Source organism: Monodon monoceros, unplaced genomic scaffold (genome assembly GCF_005190385.1).
Source record: "Monodon monoceros isolate NGI ecotype Baffin Bay Population unplaced genomic scaffold, NGI_Narwhal_1 Super_Scaffold_19, whole genome shotgun sequence".
Classification (NCBI taxonomy): domain Eukaryota; kingdom Metazoa; phylum Chordata; class Mammalia; order Artiodactyla; family Monodontidae; genus Monodon; species Monodon monoceros.
In genome coordinates, this window is record NW_021703775.1 from 42,588,117 (window position 1) to 42,612,257 (window position 24,141).

At 39.4% G+C, this 24,141-nt stretch overlaps 1 protein-coding gene across 4 annotated transcripts in view; it reads left to right on the top strand.

Annotated features, from left to right (window-relative positions):
• The window catches only part of CLHC1 (clathrin heavy chain linker domain containing 1), a 44,238-nt gene that overhangs the window by 14,343 nt on the left and 5,754 nt on the right, over positions 1–24,141 (top strand). For all 4 annotated transcript variants that reach the window (XM_029232007.1, XM_029232008.1, XM_029232009.1 and 1 more), the window contains 6 exons: positions 407–608; positions 724–836; positions 1,214–1,298; positions 9,989–10,095; positions 15,268–15,442; positions 21,920–22,122. In XM_029232007.1, the coding sequence (XP_029087840.1) occupies positions 407–608; positions 724–836; positions 1,214–1,298; positions 9,989–10,095; positions 15,268–15,442; positions 21,920–22,122 (885 nt within the window). The remainder of the gene's footprint in view (positions 1–406; positions 609–723; positions 837–1,213; positions 1,299–9,988; positions 10,096–15,267; positions 15,443–21,919; positions 22,123–24,141) is intronic.

Consider the following 24,141-nt stretch of genomic DNA (forward strand, 5'->3'; position numbering starts at 1 on the left):
GATTACCCTGGGGTTAGTTGTAGTAGACTAATGGAAAGTTTGGTTAGGGAAAAATCATTGAACAGGAATCCTGAATTATTAGGCAAAAGTTCTTGGTGTTACTGGATAAGATTGATATTTAGGGGTTTGCAAGATGTGGTGATGCGGTCGTTAAAATTTTTTTTCTTAAAATGCTAAGGTTTGGACCATCCACTAAGTCTTCATTGATGATTTGTTTAAAACTACCAGCCATTTAGAAATGTATGCTAATTCTGTTTATGTTCAATAATCTTCAAGTTCATGCTACAATTTCTTAATTATTTCTTAACATAGTCAACCATCTGACCTATTTTGCTAAGACTTGCTGTTTGAGCATAAGATTCCCACACGTGGCTTGGCTTGTTTGATTTGTTCCCTTTTCCCTTAGGCATGACTCTCCAAGAATCTGTCAGTTTAGATGCTCTCACTAAATACTTGAAACATCTTGAAGATAAATATGCAGAAATTGAGCAACTTATGTCAAAAAAATATTTACCAGCTCAGAGGAAGGCAGATTTAGATGAGGAAATGATTGTGGTATTAGAACGGCGAGATTTAGCTGAAAATCTGAACAATGAATTACAGTTCCGGTATGAAAGTTGAATATATACTTTTTACATTTTGAAGCTTTTATTTGTGTTTATTTTAATATTCCACTATTTGATTTTAGGTTCAGTATATTGTTAATGTTTTTTATCTTTATAGTCATCAAAGACTGCAGATTATTTCACAGGCACTTACTTTGTGGGTAAAATCTGATATGAGCAGATCATTTCAAGACTTCATGGAGCACATTCAGAAAAGTAAAGATTTACACGGTAGAGGATCTATATTTATTAATTAACATGAATAATGGAAAACATTTTTTTTCTCCAGAAAGCTAAAGAATGGGGATTTTCCTAGGCTGAGTTTAAAGAAAGTAAAAATGTACTTACTTCTGTTAGGTCTCTGTTACCCTGTGGGCTTCTTCCTTCAACAGCTGACAAATAATTGGTGAAGAGTAGACTTGGTTAGCCAAGGAGAGAATACCTGAAAATAAGGAAGAAAGGGATGGGGAAGCTACTCAGTTTAGGAAGAGGTTGGTGCTATTAGAAACTATAGCATTAAGTTGTTGGTATTAAACATTTATATGTTTGTTATTTTCTGTTGATTGATAACCTTAAATATCATCCAGTGGTGCTTTCAATATTTACAGGTGAACAAGGCATTGTTGAGGAACTACTTGAAGATGACCCAGGCAAGGCAAAAGAAGCTGAAATTTTGCTATACTACGTTGAAAGGCAAATATTTAAAAAGCTTTTTGATTTTCCTTGTTAAGATATTATAGCATCTATTTAATATTTATTTAAAGACATTAAATGTTTCACATTTATGTAGCATCTTTTTGAGCTGTAGTCTCTAGCTTTTGTATTTTAAAATTCTACTCTAGTAGACAAATTAGAAAATAAGCTAGAATTTAAAAAAATAGATTCTTTGTGGAAAAAATACCAGATTGATGGTCTAGGAGATTTTTCAGAGGTTATAGGTAGATTGTAGTGTTAAGTTTTATTTATATTTTTATATTTTTTATTTTTTTATGACCTTCTTGTGTCAGATTATCCTAGCCAATTTAGTCCTTTTTTTCTCATTATTTCCATCCTATGACATATTAGGAAGGCATATTTCCCCCAAATACTTATTAAATTATTATATATATTTTATAGTAGAGGCTTAGAGGTCTAAGATTTTATTCTTTAAGAGGTTAATTCATAGGCTATGAGGCCAGTATGTAATGAATATATGTAATATTCCTAGTCTTCTATGTTAAATGTTTTCAGCTGTTGATTTGCTTGTTGATATGGTGCAAAAAAGGGGTAAAGATCATTTTGAGGGGCACCAAAGCCTGGATTATTTCCTTACACCTCTAAGTCTATCAGCTTCAGATATGAGAGAAAAACCCGGGTTGAGGTTAAAAGTTTTATGTATTTTGCTTAATGTTACTTTGGTGTTTTTCTCCTCTGGGGTTCCACATTCATTTGCAACACTCTTTAAATCCTGTTTGCCATAGTTTGTTTTTTTTTTTTTAACATCTTTATTGGAGTATAATTGCTTTACAATGGTGTGTTAGTTTCTGCTTTATAACAAAGTGAATCAGTTATACATATACATATGTTCCCATATCTCTTCCCTCTTGCGTCTCCTTCCCTCCCACCCTCCCTATCCCACCCCCCTAGGTGGTCACAAAGCACCGAGCTGATCTCCTTGTGCTATGCGGCTGCTTTCCACTAGCTATGTATTTTACGTTTGGTAGTGTATATATGTCCATGCCACTCTCTTGCTTTGTCACAGCTCACCCTTCCCCCTCCCCATATCCTCAAGTCCATTCTCCAGTAGGTCTGTGTCTTTATTGCTGTCTTACCCCTAAGTTCTTCATGACTTTTTTTTTCTTAGATCCCATATATATGTGTTAGCATACGGTATTTGTCTTTCTCCTTCTGACTTACTTCACTCTATATGACAGACTCTAGGTCCACCATCTCAATACAAATAGCTCAATTTTGTTTCTTTTTATGGCTGAGTAATATTCCATTGTATATATGTGCCACATCCTCTTTATCCATTCATCGGATGATGGACACTTAGGTTGTTTCCATCTCCTGGCTATTGCACATAGAGCCGCAATGAACATTTTGGGACATGACTCTTTTTGAATTATGGTTTTCTCAGGGTATATGCCCAGTAGTGGGACTGCTTGGTCATATGGTGGTTCTATTTGTAGTTTTTTAAGGAACCTCCATACTGTTCTCCATAGTGGCTGTACCAATTCACATTCCCACCAGCAGTGCAAGAGTGTTCCCTTTTCTCCACACCCTCTCCAGCATTTATTGTTTCCAGATTTTTTGATGATGGCCATTCTGACTGGTGTGAGATGATATCTCATTGTAGTTTTGATTTCCATTTCTCTAGTGATTAATGATGTTGAGCATTCTTTCATGTGTTTGTTGGCAGTCTGTGTATCTTCTTTGGAAAGCTGTCTATTTAGGTCTTCTGCCCATTCTTGGATTGGGTTGTTTGGTTTTTTTTTTATTGAGCTGCATGAGCTGCTTGTAAATTTTGGAGATTAATCCTCTGTCAGTTGCTTCATTTGCAAATATTTTCTCCCATTCTGAGGGTTGTCTTTTGGTCTTGTTTATGGTTTCCTTTGCTGTGCAAAAGCTTTGAAGTTTCATTAGGTCCCATTTGTTTATTTTTGTTTTTATTTCCATTTCTCTAGGAGGTGGGTCAAAAAGGATCTTGCTGTGATTTATGTCATAGAGTGTTCTGCCTATATTTTCCTCTAAGAGTTTGATAGTTTCTGTCCTTACATTTAGGTCTTTAATCCAATTTGAGCTTATTTTTGTGTATGGTGTTAGGGAGTGATCTAATCTCATACTTTTACATGTACCTGACCAGTTTTCCCAGCACCACTTATTGAAGAGGCTGTCTTTTCTCCACCGTACATTCCTGCCTCCTTTATCAAAGATAAGGTGACCATATGTGCGTGGGTTTATCTCTGGGCCTTCTATCCTGTTCCATTGATCTATATTTCTGTTTTTGTGCCAGTACCATACTGTCTTGATTACTGTAGCTTTGTAGTATAGTCTGAAGTCAGGGAGCCTGATTCCTCCAGCTCCGTTTTTCTTTCTCAAGATTGCTTTGGCTATTCGGGGTCTTTTGTGTTTCCATACAAATTGTGAAATTTTTTGTTCGAGTTCTGTGAAAAATGCCACTGGTAGTTTGATAGGGATTGCATTGAATCTGTAGATTGCTTTGGGTAGTACAGTCATTTTCACAATGTTGATTCTTCCAATCCAAGAACATGGTATATCTCTCTATTTGTATCATCTTTAATTTCTTTCATCAGTGTCTTATAATTTTCTGCATACAGGTCTTTTGTCTCCTTAGGTAGGTGTATTCCTAGATATTTTATTCTCTTTGGTGCAATGGTAAATGGGAGTGTTTTCTTGATTTCACTTTCAAATTTTTCATCATTAGTGTATAGGAATGCCAGAGATCTCTGTGCACTAATTTTGTATCCTGCTACTTTACCAAATTCATTGATTAGCTCTAGTAGTTTTCTGGTAGCATCTTTAGGATTCTCTATGTATAGTATCATGTCATCTGCAAACAGTCACAGCTTTACTTCTTCTTTTCCGATTTGGATTCCTTTTATTTCCTTTTCTTCTCTGATTGCTGTGGCTAACACTTCCAAAACTATGTTGAATAAAAGTGGTGAGAGTGGGCAGCCTTGTCTCGTTCCTGATCTTAGTGGAAATGCTTTCAGTTTTTCACCATTGAGGACGATTTTGGCTGTGGGTTTGTCATATATGGCCTTTATTATGTTGAGGAAAGTTCCCTCCATGCCTACTTTCTGCAGGGTTTTTATCATAAATGGGTGTTGAATTTTGTCAAAAGCTTTCTCTGCATCTATTGAGATGATCATATGGTTTTTCTCCTTCAATTTGTTAATATGGTGTATCACGTTGATTGATTTGCGTATATTGAAGAATCCTTGCATTCCTGGAATAAACCCCACTTGATCATGGTGTATGATCCTTTTAATGTGCTGTTGGATTCTGTTTGCTAGTATTTTGTTGAGGATTTTTGCATCTATGTTCATCAGTGATACTGGCCTGTAGTTTTCTTTCTTTGTGACATCCTTGTCTGGTTTTGGTATCAGGGTGAAGGTGGCCTCGTAGAATGAGTTTGGGAGTGTTCCTCCCTCTGCTATATTTTGGAAGAGTTTGAGAGGGATAGGAGTTAGTTCATCTCTAAATGTTTGATAGAATTCGCCTGTGAAGCCATCTGGTCCTAGGCTTTTGTTTGTTGGAAGATTTTTAATCACAGTTTCAATTTCAGTGCTTGTGATTGGTCTGTTCATATTTTCTATTTCTTCCTGATTCAGTCTTGGCAGGTTGTGCATTTCTAAGAATTTGTCCATTTCTTCCAGGTTGTCCTATTATTGGCATAGAGTTGCTTGTAGTAGTCTCTCATGATCTTTTGTATTTCTGCAGTGTCAGTTGTTACTTCTGCTTTTTCATTTCTAATTCTACTGATTTGAGTCTTCTCCCTTTTTTTCTGGATGAGTCTGGCTAATGGTTTATCAATTTTGTTTACTTTCTCAAAGAACCAGCTTTTAGTTTTATTGATCTTTGCTATCATTTCCTTCATTTCTTTTTCATTTATTTCTGATCTGATTTTTATGATTTCTTTCCTTCTGCTAACTTTGGGGTTTTTTTGTTCTTCTTTCTCTAATTGCTTTAGGTGCAAAGTTAGGTTGTTTATTCGAGATGTTTCCTGTTTCTTAAGGTAGGATTGTATTGCTATAAACTTCCCTCTTAGAACTGCTTTTGCTGCATCCCATAGGTTTTGGGTCATCGTGTCTCCATTGTCATCTGTTTCTAGGTATTTTTTGATTTCTTCATTGAGCACTTCATTATTAAGTTGTGTATTGTTTAGCCTCCATGTGTTTGTATTTTATACAGATCTTTTCCTGTAATTGATATCTGGTCTTATAGCGTTGTGGTTGGAACAGATACTTGATACAATTCCAATTTTCTTAAATTTACCAAGGATTGATTTGTGACCCAAGATATGATCTATCCTGGAGAATGTTCCATGAGCACTTGAGGAAAATGTGTATTCTGTTGTTTTTGGATGGAATGTCCTATAAATATCAATTAAGTCCATTTTGTTTAATGTGTCATTTAAAGGTTGTGTTTCCTTATTTATTTTCATTTTGGATGATCTGTCCGTTGGTGAAAGTGGGGTGTTATAGTCTTCCTACTATGAATGTGTTACTGTCGATTTCCCCTTTTATGACTGTTAGTATTTGCCTTATGTATTGAGGTGCTCCTATGTTGGGTGCATAAATATTTACAATTGTTATATCTTCTTGGATCAATCCCTTGATCATTATGTAGTGTCCTTCTTTGTCTCTTCTAATAGTCTTTTTTTTTAAGTCTATTTTTTCTGATATGAGGATTGCTACTCCAGCTTTCTTTTGGTTTCCATTTGCATGAAATATCTTTTTCCATCCCCTTACTTTCAGTCTGTATGTGTCTCTAGGTCTGAAGTGGGTCTCTTGTAGACAGCATATAGATGGGTCTTGTTTTTGTATCCATTCAGCCAGTCTGTGTCTTTTAGTGGGAGCATTTAATCCATTTACATTTAAGATAATTACCGATATGTATGTTCTTATTCCCATTTTCTTAATTGTTTTGGGTTCGTTATTGTAGGCCTTTTCCTTCTCTTGTGTTTCTTGCCTAGAGAAGTTCCTTTAGCAGTTGTTGTAAAGCTGGTGTGGTGGTGCTGAGCTCTCTCAGCTTTTGCTTGTCTGTAAAGGTTTTAATTGCTCCATCAAATCTGAATGAGATCCTTGCTGGGTAGAGTAATCTTGGTTGCAGGTTTTTCTCCTTCATCACTTTAAATATGTCCTGCCAGTCCCTTCTGGCTTGCAGAGTTTCTGCTGAAAGATCAGCTGTTAACCTTATGGGCATTCCCTTGTGTGTTATTTCTTGTTTTTCCCTTGCTGCTTTTAATATGTTTTCTTTGTATTTAATTTTTGACAGTTTGATTAATATGTGTCTTGGCGTGTTTCTCCTTGGATTTATCCTGTATGGGACTCTCTGTGCTTCCTGGACTTGATTGACTACTTCCTTTCCCATATTAGGGAAGTTTTCAACTACAATCTCTTCAAATATTTTCTCAGTCCCCTTCTTTTTCTCTTCTTCTTCTGGAACCCCTATAATTCCAATGTTGGTGCATTTAATGTTGTCCCAGAGGTCTCTGAGACTGTCCTCAGTTCTTTTCATTCTTTTTTCTTTATTCTGCTCTGCAGTAGTTATTTCCACTATTTTATCTTCCAGGTCACTTATCCGTTCTTCTGCCTCAGTTATTCTGCTATTGATCCCATCTAGAGTATTTTTAATTTCATTTATTGTGTTGTTCATCGTTGCTTGTTTCATCTTTAGTTCTTCTAGGTCCTTGTTAAATGTTTCTTGCATTTTGTCTATTCTATTTCCGAGATTTTGGATCATCTTTACTATCATTATTCTGAATTCTTTTTCAGGTAGACTGCCTATTTCATCTTCATTTATTAGGTCTGGTGGGTTTGTATCTTGCTCTTTCATCTGCTGTGTGTTTTTCTGTCTTCTCATTTTGCTTATCTTACTGTGTTTGGGGTCTCCTTTTTGCAGGCTGCAGGTTCGTAGTTCCCATTGTTTTTGGTGTCTGTCCCCAGTGGCTAAAGTTGGTTCAGTGGGTTGTGTAGGCTTCCTGGTGGAAGGGACTAGTGCCTGTGTTCTGGTGGATGAGACTGGATCTTGTCATTCTGGTGTTCAGGTCCACGTCTGGTGGTGTGTTTTGGGGTGTCTGTGGACTTACTATGAATTTAGACACCCTCTCTGCTAATGGGTGGGGTTGTGTTCCTGTGTTGCTAGTTGTTTGGCATAGGGTGTCCAGCACTGGAGCTTGCTGGTCATTGAGTGAAGCTGGGTGCTGGTGTTGAGATGGAGATCTCTGGGAGATTTTCGCCGTTTGGTATTATGTGGAGCTGGGAGGTCTCTTGTGGACCAGTGTCCTGAAGTTGGCTCTCCCACCTCAGAGGTACAGCACTGACTCCTGGCTGCAGCACCAAGAGCCTTTCATCCACACGGCTTAGAATAAAAGGGAGAAGAAAGAAAGAAAGAAAGAAAGAAAGAAAGAAAGAAAGAAGGAAGGAAGGAAGGAAGGAAGGAAGGAAGGAAGGAAGGAAGAAAGGGAAGGAAGGAAGGAAGGAAGGAAGGAAGGAAGGAGAGAGAGAGAGAGGGAGGGAGGGAGGGAGGGAGAGAGGGAGGGAGGAGGAAAGAAAGAAAGAAAGAAAGGAGGGAGGGAGGGAGGAGGAAGGAAGAAGGAAGGAAAGAAGATAAAATAAAATAAAATAAAGTAAGATAAAATAAAAGAAAGTTATTAAAATGAAAAATAATTATTAAGAAAAAAATTTTTTTACAAAGAAAAAAATGGACAGGCAGAACACTAGGACAAATGGTAAAAGCAAAGCTATACAGACAAAATCACACACAGAAGCATACACATACACACTCAGAAAGAGAAAAAGGAGAAAAAATATATATATATATATATATATATATATATATCGCTGCTCCCAAAGTCCACCTCCTCAATTTGGGATGATTCGTTGTCTATTCAGGTATTCCACAGATGCAGGGTACATCAAGTTGATTGTGGAGATTTAATCCGCTGCTCCTGAGACTGCTGTGAGAGATTTCCCTTTCTCTTCTTTGTTCGCACAGCTCCCGGGGCTCTGCTTTGGATTTGGCCCCGCCTCTGCGTGTAGGTCGCCTGAGGGCGTCTGTTCTTCGCTCAGACAGGACGGGGTTAAAGGAGCAGCTGAGTCTGGGGCTCTGGCTCACTCAGGCCGGGGGGAGGCAGGGGTGCGGATGCCGGGCGAACCTGACGTTGCACCAGCCTGAGGCGCGCCGTGCGTTCTCCCGGGGAAGTTGTCCCTGGATCCCAGGACCCTGGCAGTGGCGGGCTGCACAGGCTCCCCGGAAGGGGGGTGTCGATAGTGACCTGTGCTTGCACACAGGCTTCTTGGTGGCGGCAGCAGCAGCCTTAGCGTCTCATGCCCGTCTCTGGAGTCCGCGCTGTTAGCCCCGGCTTGCGCCTGTCTCTGGAGCTCCTTTACGCAGCGCTCTTAATCCCCTCTCCTCGCGTACCAGGAAAGAGGGAAGAAAAAGTCTCTTGCCTCTTCAGCAGGTCCAGAATTTTCTCCGGACTCCCTCCCGGGTAGCCGTGGCGCACTAACCCCTTTAGGCTGTGTTCATGCCACCAGTCCTCTCCCTGCGCTCTGACCGAAGCCTGAGGCTCAGCTCCCAGCCCCACCCGCCCCAGCGGGTGAGCAGACAAGCCTCTCGAGCTGGTGAGTGCTGGTCGGCACCGATCCTCTGTGCGGGAATCTCTCCGCTTTGCGCTCCGCACCCCTGTTGCTGTGCTCTCCTCCGCCGCTCCGAAGCTTCCCCCCTCTGTCACCCGCAGTCTCCGCCCGCGAAGGGGCTTCCTAGTATGTGGAAACCTTTCCTCCTTCACAGCTCCCTTCCACTGGTGCAGGTCCCATCCCTATTCTTTTGTCTCTGTTTATTCTTTTTTCTTTTGCCCTACCCAGGTACGTGGGGAGTTTCTTGCCTTTTGGGGGGTCTGAGGTCTTTTGCCAGCGTTCAGTAGGTGGTCTGTAGGAGTTGTTCCACATGTAGATGTATTTCTGTTGTATCTGTGGGGAGGAAGGTGATCTCCACGTCGTACTCTTCCGCCATCTTCCCGATTCCCCCCCCCATAGTTTTAATTGTAAGGACTGAGTTGGAGATGTTTTGCCTTAGGAAGAGGAGTAGAAGCTTAAGGTATCTGAACTATTATCTTTTCTTCTTTGAATTAGTCTCACATTTAGTTGGGAGTCTGATTCGTGGCCGAACAACTAAGGCTTCTGAATACCAAGGACACTTCTTGATCTTCAACTTGGCAGCCTTTGTGTGCAATTAATATTTCCCCTAGGCTGAGCCTTTAAGCAGATTGCCCTTCTTTCCCCTGGTTCCCCTTTTCTTCCAGAGATAATATGAGAGAAAAAAAATCTGAGCTCATTATAAATTCAGTTGAAGTTCTTTCAACTGAATAAATTCAGTTGCTCTTTCTATGGCTTGCTCTCAGCACTATAGGAATAAGGTACAGGATCAGGTTCACGTCACCTGGCAGGTGAGTCTTATTCTGAGGCTACAAAAAACAATATTAGGGAAGGAAGTGAAAGAGTATCTCACAGAGTGAATGAATCTAGTTATAGTTTATTAGAGGTGCTTTTCTGCATTACTATGCTACTATGTTTAGTCTGTATTAGACATTTCTAATCACTTTTCTTTACTTTTTTTGTGTACTACTATATAATGAAATGCACTGGCTATAGGTTCAATGAATTAATCTCACTTGGAGAATATGAAAAGGCAGTTTATTTTGCAGCAAACAGTCCTAGAAGAATTCTTCAAAACATTGGGACAGTGAGTAAATTTAAGGGTAAGCATTTCTCTCTGAACCTTACATATGTATGCTAATTATACTTTTTTTTTTCCTGATAGAATGGGAAGAGTATTGAACTGGGAAACAAGATCTACCATTTACTCAGTTTCCTTACCTGTAACATTAAGGTGTTTGATTAGGTTTTCCAAATTAAATTATGAAATATTTCAAGTATACAGAAAAGTGTGAGAAACATAAATAACAGCCATGTACTCGCTCTCAAGTTTTACTAAATGTTAATATTTTGTCAGATTGCTCAACTTCCTTTAAAAAACAGCTTTGTTGTGGTGAGTTGACATACATACACTAAATTGTACATAAAATGTACAGTTTGTTAGGTTTTGACATATGTATCTTCCAAAAGTTCCCTCATTCCCCCAGTGATCCCTCCCACTACTCCCCACCCCTCCCACTGGTCTCCCTCCCAGAGCTTCCCTCAAGTCCCCAGGCAACTACTAATCTGCTTTCAGTCACCAAAGATTAGTTTGCATTTTCGAGAATTTTATACAAATGGAATCGTATAGTAGGTATCCTTTTTTGACTGATTTCTTGCACTTAGACTAATTATTTTGAAATTCATCCATGTTATTGCATCTATCAATAATTTATTCTTTTTTTTTGCTGAGTAGTGTTCCATTCTATGAATAAAAATCCTTTACCAGGTATATGATGCAAATATTTTCTCCCAGTTTGTGGCTTGTCTTTTCATTCTCTTAACTGTGTCTTTCTAGGAGTAGAAGTCTTTAATTTGTTGAAATCTAATTTATGAGTTTTTTTCTTTTAGGGATTGAGATTTTAGTGTCGTACCTAAGAAATCTGTGCTTAATCTGCAGAGATTTTTCTCCTATTTTTTTTTCCCTAAGGATTTTATAGTTTTAGGTTTACATTTAGGTCTATGATCCAGTTTGAATTATTATTATTATTATTATTTTTGCAGTACGCGGGCCTCTCTCACTGTTGTGGCCTCTCCCGTTGTGGAGCACAGGCTCCGGACACGCAGGCTCAGTGGCCATGGCTCACAGGCCCAGCCGCTCCGCGGCATGTGGGATCTTCCCGGACCGGGGCATGAACCCGCGTCCCCTGCATTGGCAGGCGGCCTCTCAACGACTGCACCACCAGGGAAGCCCTAGCTTAATGTTTTTGAGGTTCATTTATGCCATAGCATGTATCAGTAGTTCATTCCTTTTTATGGTGAAATAATATTCCATTGTATGGATGTACTGTATTTTGTTTATCCATTCATCTGTTTATGGTCATTTGAGTTGTTTCTACTTTTTGGTTATTATGAATAATGCAACTGAGCGTTTCTGTACAAGTTTTTGTGTGGATATGTTTTTATTTTTCTTGGATACATACCTAGGAGTAGAATTTCTGGGTTAGGGACTTCCCTGGTGGTCCAGTGGCTAAGACTCTGAGCTCCCAGTGCAGGGGGCCTGGGTTCGAACTCTGGTCAGGGAACTAGATCCCACATGCTGCAACTAAGAGTTTGCATGCTGCAACTAAAGATTCTGTGTACCGCAACTAAAGATCCTACAGGCTGCAATGAAGATCCCACGTGTGGCAACAAAGATCCTGCCTGCCACAGCTAAGACCTGGCACAGCCAAACAAACAAACAAACAAATAAATAAATAAATAAGAATTTCTGGGTTATATGGAAACTCTGTGTTAATACTTTGAGGAACTGCTAAACTTTGCACTATTTTCCATTTCCACCACCAGTGTATGAGTTCTCATTTCTCCACATCCTTACCAATACTTGTAATGTCTGTCTGTTTTGGGTTTTTTTTGTATTTTTTTTTTACATCTTTATTGGAGTATAATTGCTTTACAATGGTGTGTTAGTTTCTGCTTTATAACAAAGTGAATCAGTTATACATATACATATGTTCCCATATCTCTTCCCTCTTGCGTCTCCCTCCCTCCCACCCTCCCTATCCCACCCCTCTAGGTGGTCACAAAGCACCGAGCTGATCTCCTTGTGCTATGCGGCTGCTCTCCACTAGCTATGTATTTTACATTTGGTAGTGTATATATGTCCATGCCACTCTCTTGCTTTGTCACAGCTCACCCTTCCCCCTCCCCATATCCTCAAGTCCATTCTCCAGTAGGTCTGTGTCTTTATTGCTGTCTTACCCCTAGGTTCTTCATGACATTTTTTTCCCTTAAATTCCATATATATGTGTTAGCATACGGTATTTGTCTTTCTCTTTCTGACGTACTTCACTCTGTATGACAGACTCTAGGTCTATCCACCTCATTACAAATAGCTCAATTTCGTTTCTTTTTATGGCTGAGTAATATTCCATTGTATATACGTGCCACATCTTCTTTATCCATTCATCCGATTATGGACACTCAGGTTGTTTCCATCTCTGGGCTATTGTAAATAGAGCTGCAGTGAACATTTTGGTACATGTAATGTCTGTCTTTTTTTTTTTTTTTTTTTTTTGCGGTACGCGGGCCTCTCACTGTTGTGGCCTCTCCCGTTGCGGAGCCCAGGCTCCGGACGCGCAGGCTCAGCAGCCATGGCTCACAGGCCCAGCCGCTCCATGGCATGTGGGATCTTCCCGGACTGGGGCACGAACCTGTGTCCCCTGCATCGGCAGGAGGACTCTCAACCACTGCGCCACCAGGGAAGCCCAATGTCTGTCATTTTTTTTTTTTTTTTGTGTGTGTGTCAGTTTGATTAAAGCCTTTCTAATCTGTGTGAAGTGGTATCTCGTTTTTTTTTCCTCATTGTGGTTTTAATTTGCATATCCCGAAGGACTAACAATGTTGAGCATCTTTTCATGTGCCTGTTGGCCATTTTATCTTCTTTGAAGAATTGTCTATTCTTTGCCCATTTGATAATTGTTTTATTTGTGTTTTTATTATTGAGTTGCAAGTGCTCTTTTTAATTCCAGGTAAAACTCCCTTATCAGATAGATGATATGCAAATATTTTCTTCTAGTCTGTTGATTGCATTTTTGCTTTCTTGTTGGTGTTTCTTTTTTGTTGTTGTTTGTTTGTTTGTTTTTAATTTTTTTTGATGTGGACCATTTTTAAAGTCTTTATTGAATCTGTTACAATATTGCTTCTGTTTTATGTTTTGGTTTTTTGGCCATGAGGTGTGTGGGATATTAGCCCCTTTACCAGGGATCGACCCCCTACCCACCCTGCACTGGAAGGCAAAGTCCCAACTGCTGGACCGCCAGGGAAGTCCCTCTTGTTGGTGTTTTTTGAGGTGCAAAAGGTTTTAATTTTGATGAAGTCCCATTTACCAATCTTTTTTAATGGCTGTGCTTTTGGTTTTGTATCTTAAGAAATCTTTGCCTAACTTAAGATCCTATGTTTTCTTCTAAGAGTTTTATTCATTTAGGTCTGTGGTCTACTATGAATTAATTTTTTTGTTTGGTGTGAGATAGGGGTCCAAATTCATTCTTTTGCATGTGGATATCCAGTTTTCCTAGCACCATTTGTTGAAAAGACTCTTCTTTACCCATTAAACGGTTTTGGCCCCCCTTTGTAAGAAATCAATTAACCATAAATGTTTGAGGTTTTTTTCTAGACTCTTAATTCTATTCTGTTGCTCTAGATGTCCGTCCTGTGCAATCATACTATCTTGATTACTGTAGTTTTGTAGTAAGTTTTGAAATTGGAAGTGTGATTCCATCTTTCTTTTGATTAGTATTAGCATGGTGTATCTTTTTTCCATACTTTTACTTTAATCTACTTAATTTGTGTCTTTGTATTTAAAGTCAGTATCTTCTAGGAAACATGTACTTGGATCCTGCTTTTTTATACAGTCTGACAATATTTGTCTTTTAATTGGGGTGTTCAGATCATTTACATTTAATGTGATTGTTGACATGGTTGACTTTTATTTGTTTTCTGTTTTTTCTCATCTCTGTTATTTTCTTTCTCTTCTTCTACCTTCTTTTGGATTAGTTGAATTTATTTATGATTCCATTTTTCTCCTTTGTTGATTTTTGAGCCTGTAACTCTTTGTTGTCTTATTTTGGTTGTTGCTTTAGGCTTTATGGGTTATATCTTTAACTTATCACATTCTACACTCAGGTGATTATGTACTACTTCATGCATTCCCTGGTGGCGCAGTGGTTGAGAGTCCGCCTGCCGATGCGGAGGACATGGGTTCGTGCCCCCGTCTGGGAAGATCCCACATGCCGTGGAGCGGCTGGGCCCGTGAGCCGTGGCCACTGAGCCTGCGCTTCCAGAGCCTGTGCTCCACAACGGGAGAGGCCACAGCAGTGAGAGGCCCGAGTACCGCAAAAAAAAAAAAAAAAAAAAAATTTAAAAGCAGTATACAGTTTGATCCTTGAACAACATAAATTTTAACTGCACAGGTCCACTTATAGGTGGATTTTTTTCAATAAATACTTGTTATAGTAATAAATGACCCATCATTGGTTTAATCTGTGGTTGTGGAACTGTGGATATGGAGGACCCATGTGGATACACGTATTCATGGATTTTTGACTGAGTGGAGGTCGGCGCCCCTAACCCCTGCATTGTTCAGGGATCAACTCTACTTCTAAATGCTTATATTCATAGCATTTACCATTTCTGGTCTTTATTCCTTTGTGTAGATTGTTTTTCTGTCTTGTGTCATTTTCCTTCTGCTTGAAGGACTACCTTTAACCTTTCTTATAGTACAGGTCTGCTGGTAGTATATTCTTTCAGCTTTTTAAAAATTTTAAATAAAAAAAATTTTTTTTTTGGCTGTACCATGCAGCCTGCAGGATCTTAGTTCCCTGACCAGGAATTGAACCCAGGCCCATGCCAGTGAAAGCGCTGAGTCCTAACCACTGGACTGCCAGGGAATTCCCATTTTATAGCTTTTTAAACTTCTTTCTGGAGGCTCTGAAGTAGATTTCCATTCCATGCTGCTCTCCTAGCTTCTAGGTAGCTGTCAGCAATCTTTGGCATTCCTTGGCTTGTAGACCCATCACTCCAACCTCTGCCTAGGTTTTCACATAGCATATGATATTTAGTCATTATCCAAAATATAAAGTTTAATCCACAAGCGTTTCTTAAAAATTATAAATATGTAATTTTAGATTAAAATTTTTAGAAAATGCAATGAGATGAAAATATGAATATGAAGTAAGGAAAAGCAAACTATTATTACTTAAAAGTATTTGACTCAAAAACTTTTCTTCTCTTTGTAGCTGTTGGAAAAACTAGAGGAAAGCCTTTCCCATTACTCTCATTTTTTGAGGCTATCTTTAGCATAAGTCATGCTTTTAAACATCCTGTTGATGCAGAACTAACCCTGGAAGGAATCAAATGTGGATTATCTGAAAAACGTTTAGATTTAGTTATCAATTGGGTCACCCAGGAAAGGTAAGCAAAGTTAAACTTTTAACTTAATTTTGAAATTTGCTTAATAAAGTTTTTTGTTCTCAAATTTTAATAGTTTTCTTATCAGTACATTATTTGAGCATTTATTTCAAATCTCTATTGCAACTAATCAGTCACAAAGTATTTACTAAGCATTCATGGATGGAGTAATAGAGCCTAGTCACAATGAGCCCACATCAGGAGTTGACTCACGGCAGCTGACAAGATGTTTCATGACCACTTAATGGTGCATGGAAGTTGATAGGTAAGGATAGAAAAGGATTGATCAGTATCATGCTGCTCAGAGGGATAAGGCAGGAACCTGTTTTCAGGCAGGCTGTGGATACATGTAAAGGATAAACCCAGGAGAAGACTTGTAAGCAGGCGGGACATGGACCCAAGGTAGCATTTAAAAGAACATACAAACCAGCAAGGACAGGCAGGAGGTGGCTTCTTGGAGTTGAGTCTCGGCACAAATTGGCAGATTTGTACCAGGGTTCCCTTAGATTGGGTTCCCTGGAACCAAAGCCTGAAACAGGAATTTGGGTGTACATGGTTGATAGAAGGAGGGCTTCTCAAGAAAAACCTATAAGGGACTGAGTGAAACAGAACAGGGAAGGGGAAAGAGCCAAGCAAGGACGTGACCTCAGGCAAGTTCTACCCTTGGCCTTATTTATAGCGGGTTGGCTCTGAAGCATAAAACACATCACAGAGCTGTTCTCACTTGAGGCAAGGGCCAGCCTTCCTTGCTTCTGCATCGGTCAGTCAAGGGCTGTGGGCTGCCTAGATGGAAATACGTAAGTCTGGGCATGGTGGCTCCCACTAGCCCAGGGCAATTCCCTATGGAAGGGAAGGACCTGTGAGCCACTGGCAGCCAACGCCCAGAGCAGCTGGGGAAGGGTACGTTGGCCCAGTAAGGAGGATTTGAGCAGGATGCCAAAACAGCATCTGCCTTAGTGTACCATTTGCACAATACAGATCTATATGCTTCTCACATTAAGTTCACTCCATCCAGGCATATCTTCTCTAGGATTTTGTGGTCAATTCTTGGGGAAACTTATAAGAGGAGGGTTAGCGGGAGGAACTATAGCCCTTGTTGCTAGGTCCTAGGGCTGTAATTTGGTTTTTTTACAACTTTATTGAGATATTATTTACATAGAATAACCTATACATGTTTAAAATGTACAATTTGATGAGTTTTTTAAAAACAGCATTATGAAGACACAATTGATACACAGTAGACTGCACATATTTAAGGTGTACAATTTAAGTTTTGACATATATATATATCCATGAAATCATCACCACAGTCAAGATAATAAACATATCCATGACCCTCAAATGTTTCCTTATGTCCCTTTGTAATGCCTCCTCCATTCCACCACCTCTCAATAACCACTGATCTACTTCATGTTATTCTAGATTCATTTTCATTTTCTAGAATTTTATATATATGAAATCACACATTTTATATTCTTTTCTCTCCTTGGTCTGGCTTCTTTCACTTACATTTATTTTGAGATTCATACATATTAATTAGTACTCATTATCTTTCTCTATAACTCATTATAGATTCTTCTTACTTACAGTTTTGGTCTTGATGGCTTGTCTGGTAGAATGACTGTGGTTACAATGCCTTTATCAAACCATCTTTTCTTTTTTTCTTGATTTTGATTTTATGTTGGAGTATAGTTGATTAACAATGTTGTATTAGTTTCAGGTGTACAGCAAAGTGATTCAGGTATACATATACACACATATCTATTCTTTTCGAAATTCTTTTTTGTTTTTTTTGGCCATGCTGCATGGCATGCTGGATCTTAGATCCCTGAACAGGGATCGAACCTGTGCCCCCTGCAGTGGAAGCACAGTCTTAACTACTGGACTGCCATGGAAGTCCCCAAATTCTTTTCCCATTTATAAACCATAGTTATTGATTTACCCACTAACAGTGTTCAGTTGTCTTAGGACTACCCAGACAAGTAAGCTTCATGAATAAGTGGCCCAGACTCCATGTCAACTACCATTGCCTGATGGACACTACTTCCACAGCTCACACCTATGGGCTCATGCAAGGGTGGGGTTACCAAAGACCAACAGACAGGAGAAGAAAAAAATAACCCAAACTTGGTTCATGGAAGGTTCAGATGGTGTCCAGGTGATGCCAACTTGTCACTTCATCTTTTGAAGACAGAGGAACATCCTTTAGGAAGACATGTACTCCTTAAACCAATGATAATTATATAGTGCTGTATTCCCAATAGGTAGAATACTTGGGTCTGGGAAATGAAGAGTGGCCCTGCTCAACTATTACTCCCAGGAGCCTGCTTGGAGAGTGTGTTAGTCAGGATTCTCCAGAGAAACAGAAAAAATATATATAAATAAAAAATTGGCTCATATGATTATGGAGGCTGAGAAGTCCCAAGATCTGCAATCAGCAATGCAGAGACTCAAGAGAGTCAATGCTGTAACTTCCAGTCCGAAAGCCGGCAGCCTTGAGACCCAAAGGCAGGAAAGACTGATGTCCCAGCTAAGTAGTCAGGCAGGAGGAGTTCCCTCTTTCTTGAGGAAGAGTCATCCTTTTTGTACCATTCAGGCCTTTAACCGATTGGATGAGGGCCACCCACATTCAGGAGAGCAATCTGCTTTACTCAGCCTGTCAGTTAAAATGTTACTCTCTTCAAATACATTCTCACAGACACACCCAAAATAATATTTGACCAAATATCTGTGGTTGGTCAAGTGTCAACTTGATATTATTTGACCAACAACATCAAGTTGACACTTAGAATGAACCAGCACAGGGAGTTTGTGCTTCCCATGCCTGCAACTTTAGGCTCTGTGAGTCTGGAAGTCCTGATTGACTTTATCATGAGAAGGCAGGACTATTGCTAACTAATGGGGCAAAGGGGAATATTTTTGGCACTCAGGCTCCCTATGCCCTTGAAGAGAGTATGATACCTGGATTTAGCTGATGCCATTTACTGCTTGGGAAATTTTATAAGGGAAGGAGTGAGACAGGATAGGGAAAGAGCCAAGCAAGGATGTGAACTCAGGTGAAGTCTAGTATTAGTATTATAAAGAGAGAGCTGTGGAGCATAAGCCGTACCGCAGAGTTGTTACCGCTTGTTTATGGGACTGGCTTTTTGTATCCCTTACGAGTCAGTCGTCAGCTCTAGATTACTAAGGGGTTGAAAGATAGGCATAACTTTCTAGGTGAGGTGGCTCCAGTCAGCTGAGGGCAATTCTTTGGAGGAGGGGCAGCTATGAGCTGTCAATAATCAGCTGGAGAAGGGGCACTGGCACAGTAAAGGGGACCTGAGTAGGCACCAAAACTGTGTCTACCAGCTTATGAAGATCAATCTGGAAATAGATAACAGCTCCTTTTGCTGGGTCTATGTGGGCATGGGTTGGGCTGTGAGTATTGGAAGGCAGAGTGACGAAAGGCCTCCCTGTCTTCTCTCTAGTAGCCATGGCCTTCTTGTTTTGCAGCCTAAGGGCTATGCTTTCTTGGCTCTAAATGCATAGGGACATAGAATACATATTAGAGACTAGGTACAGTTCTCATCTTTAAGAATTGTATCATAAGGGAGTAGATGGACAAATGTAAGCACTCTCTAAATAACAAATCCATGACTTAGAAATGTCCCAAACAAAAATGGCAAGTTTGCATACTACTACCTACTGCTACCCATTTCAAATTCATCATTTCCCTGCACAACTCTGGATAGTCATAAAACTTCCCTGGATTGATCTCACTATTGTTTCCCAGCGCAAAGTAGCTTTCTCTTACCCTGTCTTGTTATGCCTTCACTTACTGTTCACACAGTAATTAATTATTCACATAATAATAATTATGTTCACGTAATTCCTGTTTTAGGAAACTTCTTCATATGTGTACCCCTCTTTTCAGCCTTTGCCTCCTCCTTTCTTTCTCTGCCTGGTCACACTTTTACACTCTCCACAAAAAGTACTTGTCAGGGAGCCCTGGAAATGGTGCAGGCATGAGGACAGCATCAGAAAGTGCATGTTCATTACTAACACCTGTTATCTAGTGCAAAGACACTTCAGACAAGATTAATTTCCTTACATATACTTGGCCCATTCTACCTCTTAGTTGTAAGAATTTAAACTCTTATGCATTTCCCTGAGTGCATAAAGTGGGAAAATACCACTGCATTTTTCCTGAATTATTCATATTTGTATTTCTGTATTTTTCTGGACATACCATTTAGCAGAAATGTCTTTATTCTAAATAGGACAATTTTATTTAACCCACTCAACTCTAGAGCATTCATGAGCTAATTAATATTGTTTGGATTTTCCATGTTTTGGGTTTCTTCTATTTAGATACCTTAGACACTATAAAAATCATTACAACTTTACTCCATACCATATTGGTAGTGATTAATTTTAAAATATTAGATTTGAATCTTGTGGCAGCATTTTTATTTTTTCTTAAGCTTTGATGGAACTGTGTGGTAAAACTATGCACTAAAATTAGAAGGCTTTGGATAACTATGGATTATACCTATTCATACATTTCAGGTCTCCATTAGGAACTCTGGCCTTTTTCAAAAAAATTATTGGATGACTACTACTGAAAATGTGCTACAGACTGAAAACAAGGCAAAACCTTGTTTTGGGTGCCTGACTGCTACCTCTTTTACCCCAGGGCTAGAATCCTTGTTTTTCTCACCCCCGACCCCTGTCACACACACACACCCCACACCCCACACCCCACACCCCCACCCCCCACCGCCTGCTTTTCCTTTGGGGCCAATTCCATTTTGGGGCTTGATCCTCCTCCTCCTTTTGGATAATTTTCTTTTTAATCATACTCTTTGCTTCTGATCATCCTTTTGGAAAGTGACAAACGAAGGCAGAGCAACCTTAGTCTCAACTCTGGCCTTCTCTCAGCTGGAACAGCATCGTGAGGGTGACCACTGAAAATAATGAAATAATGGTATTAATAAGAAATAAATACTAAGATACTGGTATTTTCATGTTGCTCCAGTAATGCAGTCACTACAACAACTGAAATAATGACTTGTTCAGTCTCAGGAAACATTGTGACTTTAACTACCAAAACTTATATTTTGGTATTAAAATGTGGAAGTCGGGGAATTGCTTCCTAAATAATTGATTCGTACTCAGGAGCTGCCTTTTGATTTTTTTTTTTTTTTTTTTTTTTGCGTTACGCGGGTCTCTCACTGTTGTGGCCTCTCCCGTTGCGGAGCACAGGCTCCAGACTGCGCAGGCTCAGCGGCCATGGCTCACGGGCCTAGCCGCTCTGCGGCATGTGGGATCTTCCCGGACCGGGGCACGAACCGGTGTGCCCTGCATCGGCAGGCGGACTCTCAACCACTGCGCCACCAGGGAAGCCCTGCCTTTTGATTTTAAACCCACCTCTCTGCTGCCTGCCCCAACAAACACAGAGGGCTTTATCTACTTAATTTTCAATAGAGAGACATTTTGTAGGAGTTTCAAGATTTCATTTTATTGTTATTGGCATTTTATTACATGTATACAGACACTAATATTATGTGACTGTTGTTATTCTGTAGCTATTAATTAAAAATATAATTACGGGACTTCCCTGGCAGTCCAGTGGTTAAGATTCCATGCTCCCAATGCAGGGAGCACGGGTTCGATCCCTGGTCAGGGAACTAAGATTCTGGATGCTGCATGACGTGGCCAAAAAAAACCCAAACAATAAAGCCCAGTTTCAGTACAGTCAGTAATTAGAAGTGATATCTTTAATGATACCCAAATGTTTTTTGGCTTATGCTGATAGTTTCTAGGTAGAGTTAGTAGTACAGATGGTTCCCTTCAATTGTGTATGAAGATGGTGCACTAAAATGGATGAAAAGTGAAATCTACTTACTTGAGCCATCTCAAAAGAACTGTTTCTTCAGTCTCCTAATATACACAGTCAAGTCCCTTTATTCCCCCCGTTGTTTCTTTCAAATCTATAACAATTTAAAAAAAAAACAACTGCTGTTGCACTTTCTGTTTTCGTTTTAGTACAAATGCTTGCAAGATCTGTTGGTAATTTTGAGCTAAAGATTTTGTCACTATCTTTAACCAACATTTAATAAGTTCTTACATTCTACAGGGTTTTGGAATCTACATAACAGCTAAGAACATTGAGAGCCTCAATTATGAGAGAATTTTTGTTTACCTTGAAATTTTAAATCCCAGCAATCTTTTCAGGAGAATTTAACCTTGTTTGTAGATTTTTTTTAAAAGTTGAGCTCAGTTTCACCAAAATTACTTCCCCCAAAGGAAGACATGCTGATTGGTTTTGTTCTTGTTGTTAAGTCTTGGATATGTTTAATTTCATCAGTTGCCTGCTAACTTGGAATCCTTATAGACCATAGAAAATCCAGTTCTACTGTGCTGAATTTTCAAATATTTCATTCTCATCCATTCATCAAGAGCTCACTAACGTGTGCCCTATTCGTCTGCTTGCTCTAGGCTGACATTTTCTGAGGAGGCTGGGGATGTGATTTTTGATTATGGGGAGCAGGATACTTATAACAAGCCCAAGTGTCTGGCTTTAGCTCAGATTATCTATAGTGAATGTGGCCTGCACAAGAAAGCTCTTCTTTGCCTGTGTAAACAGAATCAAATTCAAGGGGCCATGGAATACATACAACAATTCAAGGACTTTACTTCTGGTAAGTGAAAAAGCCTATTATTTGTATACATTCGAATTCTGGACTTGAATTGTAAGATCACCCATGATAGTAGGCAATATTTTGGACTTACACATTATAAAGCTTGTTTTGTGTATACCAGTAAGTAGATTTCTTTTGTAATTTTTAGTGAAAACAGGTAAGCTGAAGCTGATTGACTTTGATGGTGGACATTCAAATACATTTTATATTTCTTCAGTGCATAAACATTTAGTAAACTTGCAGATATTTGGACCATGCTACTTAAAGGATTTTTAAAAAATAACTGAACTTATTATATCATTCTGAACTATAGTATAAGCATTAGAAATGAAGAATTAGTGAAATAATGTTGATTTAAAGTTTGAAACACCTAGGTTGCAGCTGGGCAGTGATCTGAGAGAATTGTGGACCTTAGGGTGACCGTAGTTGTTTTTTGTTTGTTTGTTTAATTTTGTTTATTTATTTATTTTTGGCTGTGTTGGGTCTTCGTTTCTGTGCGTGGGCTTTCTCTAGTTGCAGTGAGTGGGGGCCATTCTTTGTCGCGGTGCACGGGCCTCTCACTATCGCGGTCTCTCTCGTTGTGGAGCACAAGCTCCAGACACGCTGGCTCAGTAGCCGTGGCCCACGGGCCCAGTCGCTCCGCGGCATGTGGGATCCTCCCAGATCAGGGCTCGAACCCATGTCCCCTGCATCGGCAGGCAGACTCCCAGCCACTGCGCCACCAGGGAAGCCCCAGGGTGACCCTAGTTGAATGAGCTGATCTCATTATAGTCTAGTTCAGCAGTAGCCTTAATGTACAGGCAGTCCTGACATATCCCCATATCCCAGGCCTATGTCAATCCTGATTTTGCAAGCTGTGTACTCCAGTTCTAAGAAATTGCACAATGGAGCAAAATATAGCACTTTTAGGTCACATTTTTCCAGGAAAAAGAATCTTTTATGGTCATCGAATCTGATCATTTTCGAAGAGTAAATTGACTTTTACTTAGAATCTGTTTTTTAGAGTTATTAATTTTTTCATTCATTATGTAACAGCATGCCCGATATTATTAGTGTAATAATAGCTATAGTTCAGCTTTTTACATGCCTTATCTCACTTAATCCTTATGTTAACTTTATGAACTAGGTTTGTTATTATCCCTTTTTTTTTTTTTTTTTTTTTTTTTTTTGCGGTACGCGGGCCTCTCACTGTTGTGGCTTCTCCCGTTGCGGAGCACAGGCTCCGGACGCGCAGGCTCAGCGGCCATGGCTCACGGGCCCAGCCGCGCCGCGGCATGTGGGATCTTCCCGGACCGGGGCACGAACCCATGTCCCACGCATCGGCAGGCGGACTCTCAACCACTGCACCATCAGGGAAGCCCATACCTATTTTATAGATGAAAAATAACTGTGTCCAAAGAGAGGCTAAGGCACAGAGAGGTAAGTAATTTGCCTATATACACACAGCGATGGAACAGAATCTGGCAGAGTAGTTACGACACAATATTTGTTGAATGAATTATATATTTCATTAATATTATCTAATTTATACAGATTCAGTTTCTGTGTTAAGTATTATTTTTCCATAGAATTATTTTAGTCAAGGAATAAAGATTTTAATTACTCTTGGAATTTTTATTGAATGAAATGTGAAGTTTCTTTTTTTGCTTGCAAAATTTGCCTTGCATGAGTATACAGAAATATGATTGACTCATTATCATATTATCCTGTTCCTCTAGTAGTGCATTACACTGTAAAATAATTATACAGTCAGCCCTCCATATTCATGGGTTCCACATCCATGGATTCAATGAACTTCAGATTGAAAATATTTGAGGGGAAAAAAAATTCCAGAAAGTTCTAAAAAGCAAAACTTGTGTTTGCTATGCACCAGCAATTATTTACGTAACATTTGCATTTTATTTACAACTATTTACATATTATTTACATTGTATTAGGTAATCCAGAGATGATTTAAAGTATATGGAAGGATGTGTGTAGGTTATATGAAAATACTATGCCATTTTGTATGAGACTTTT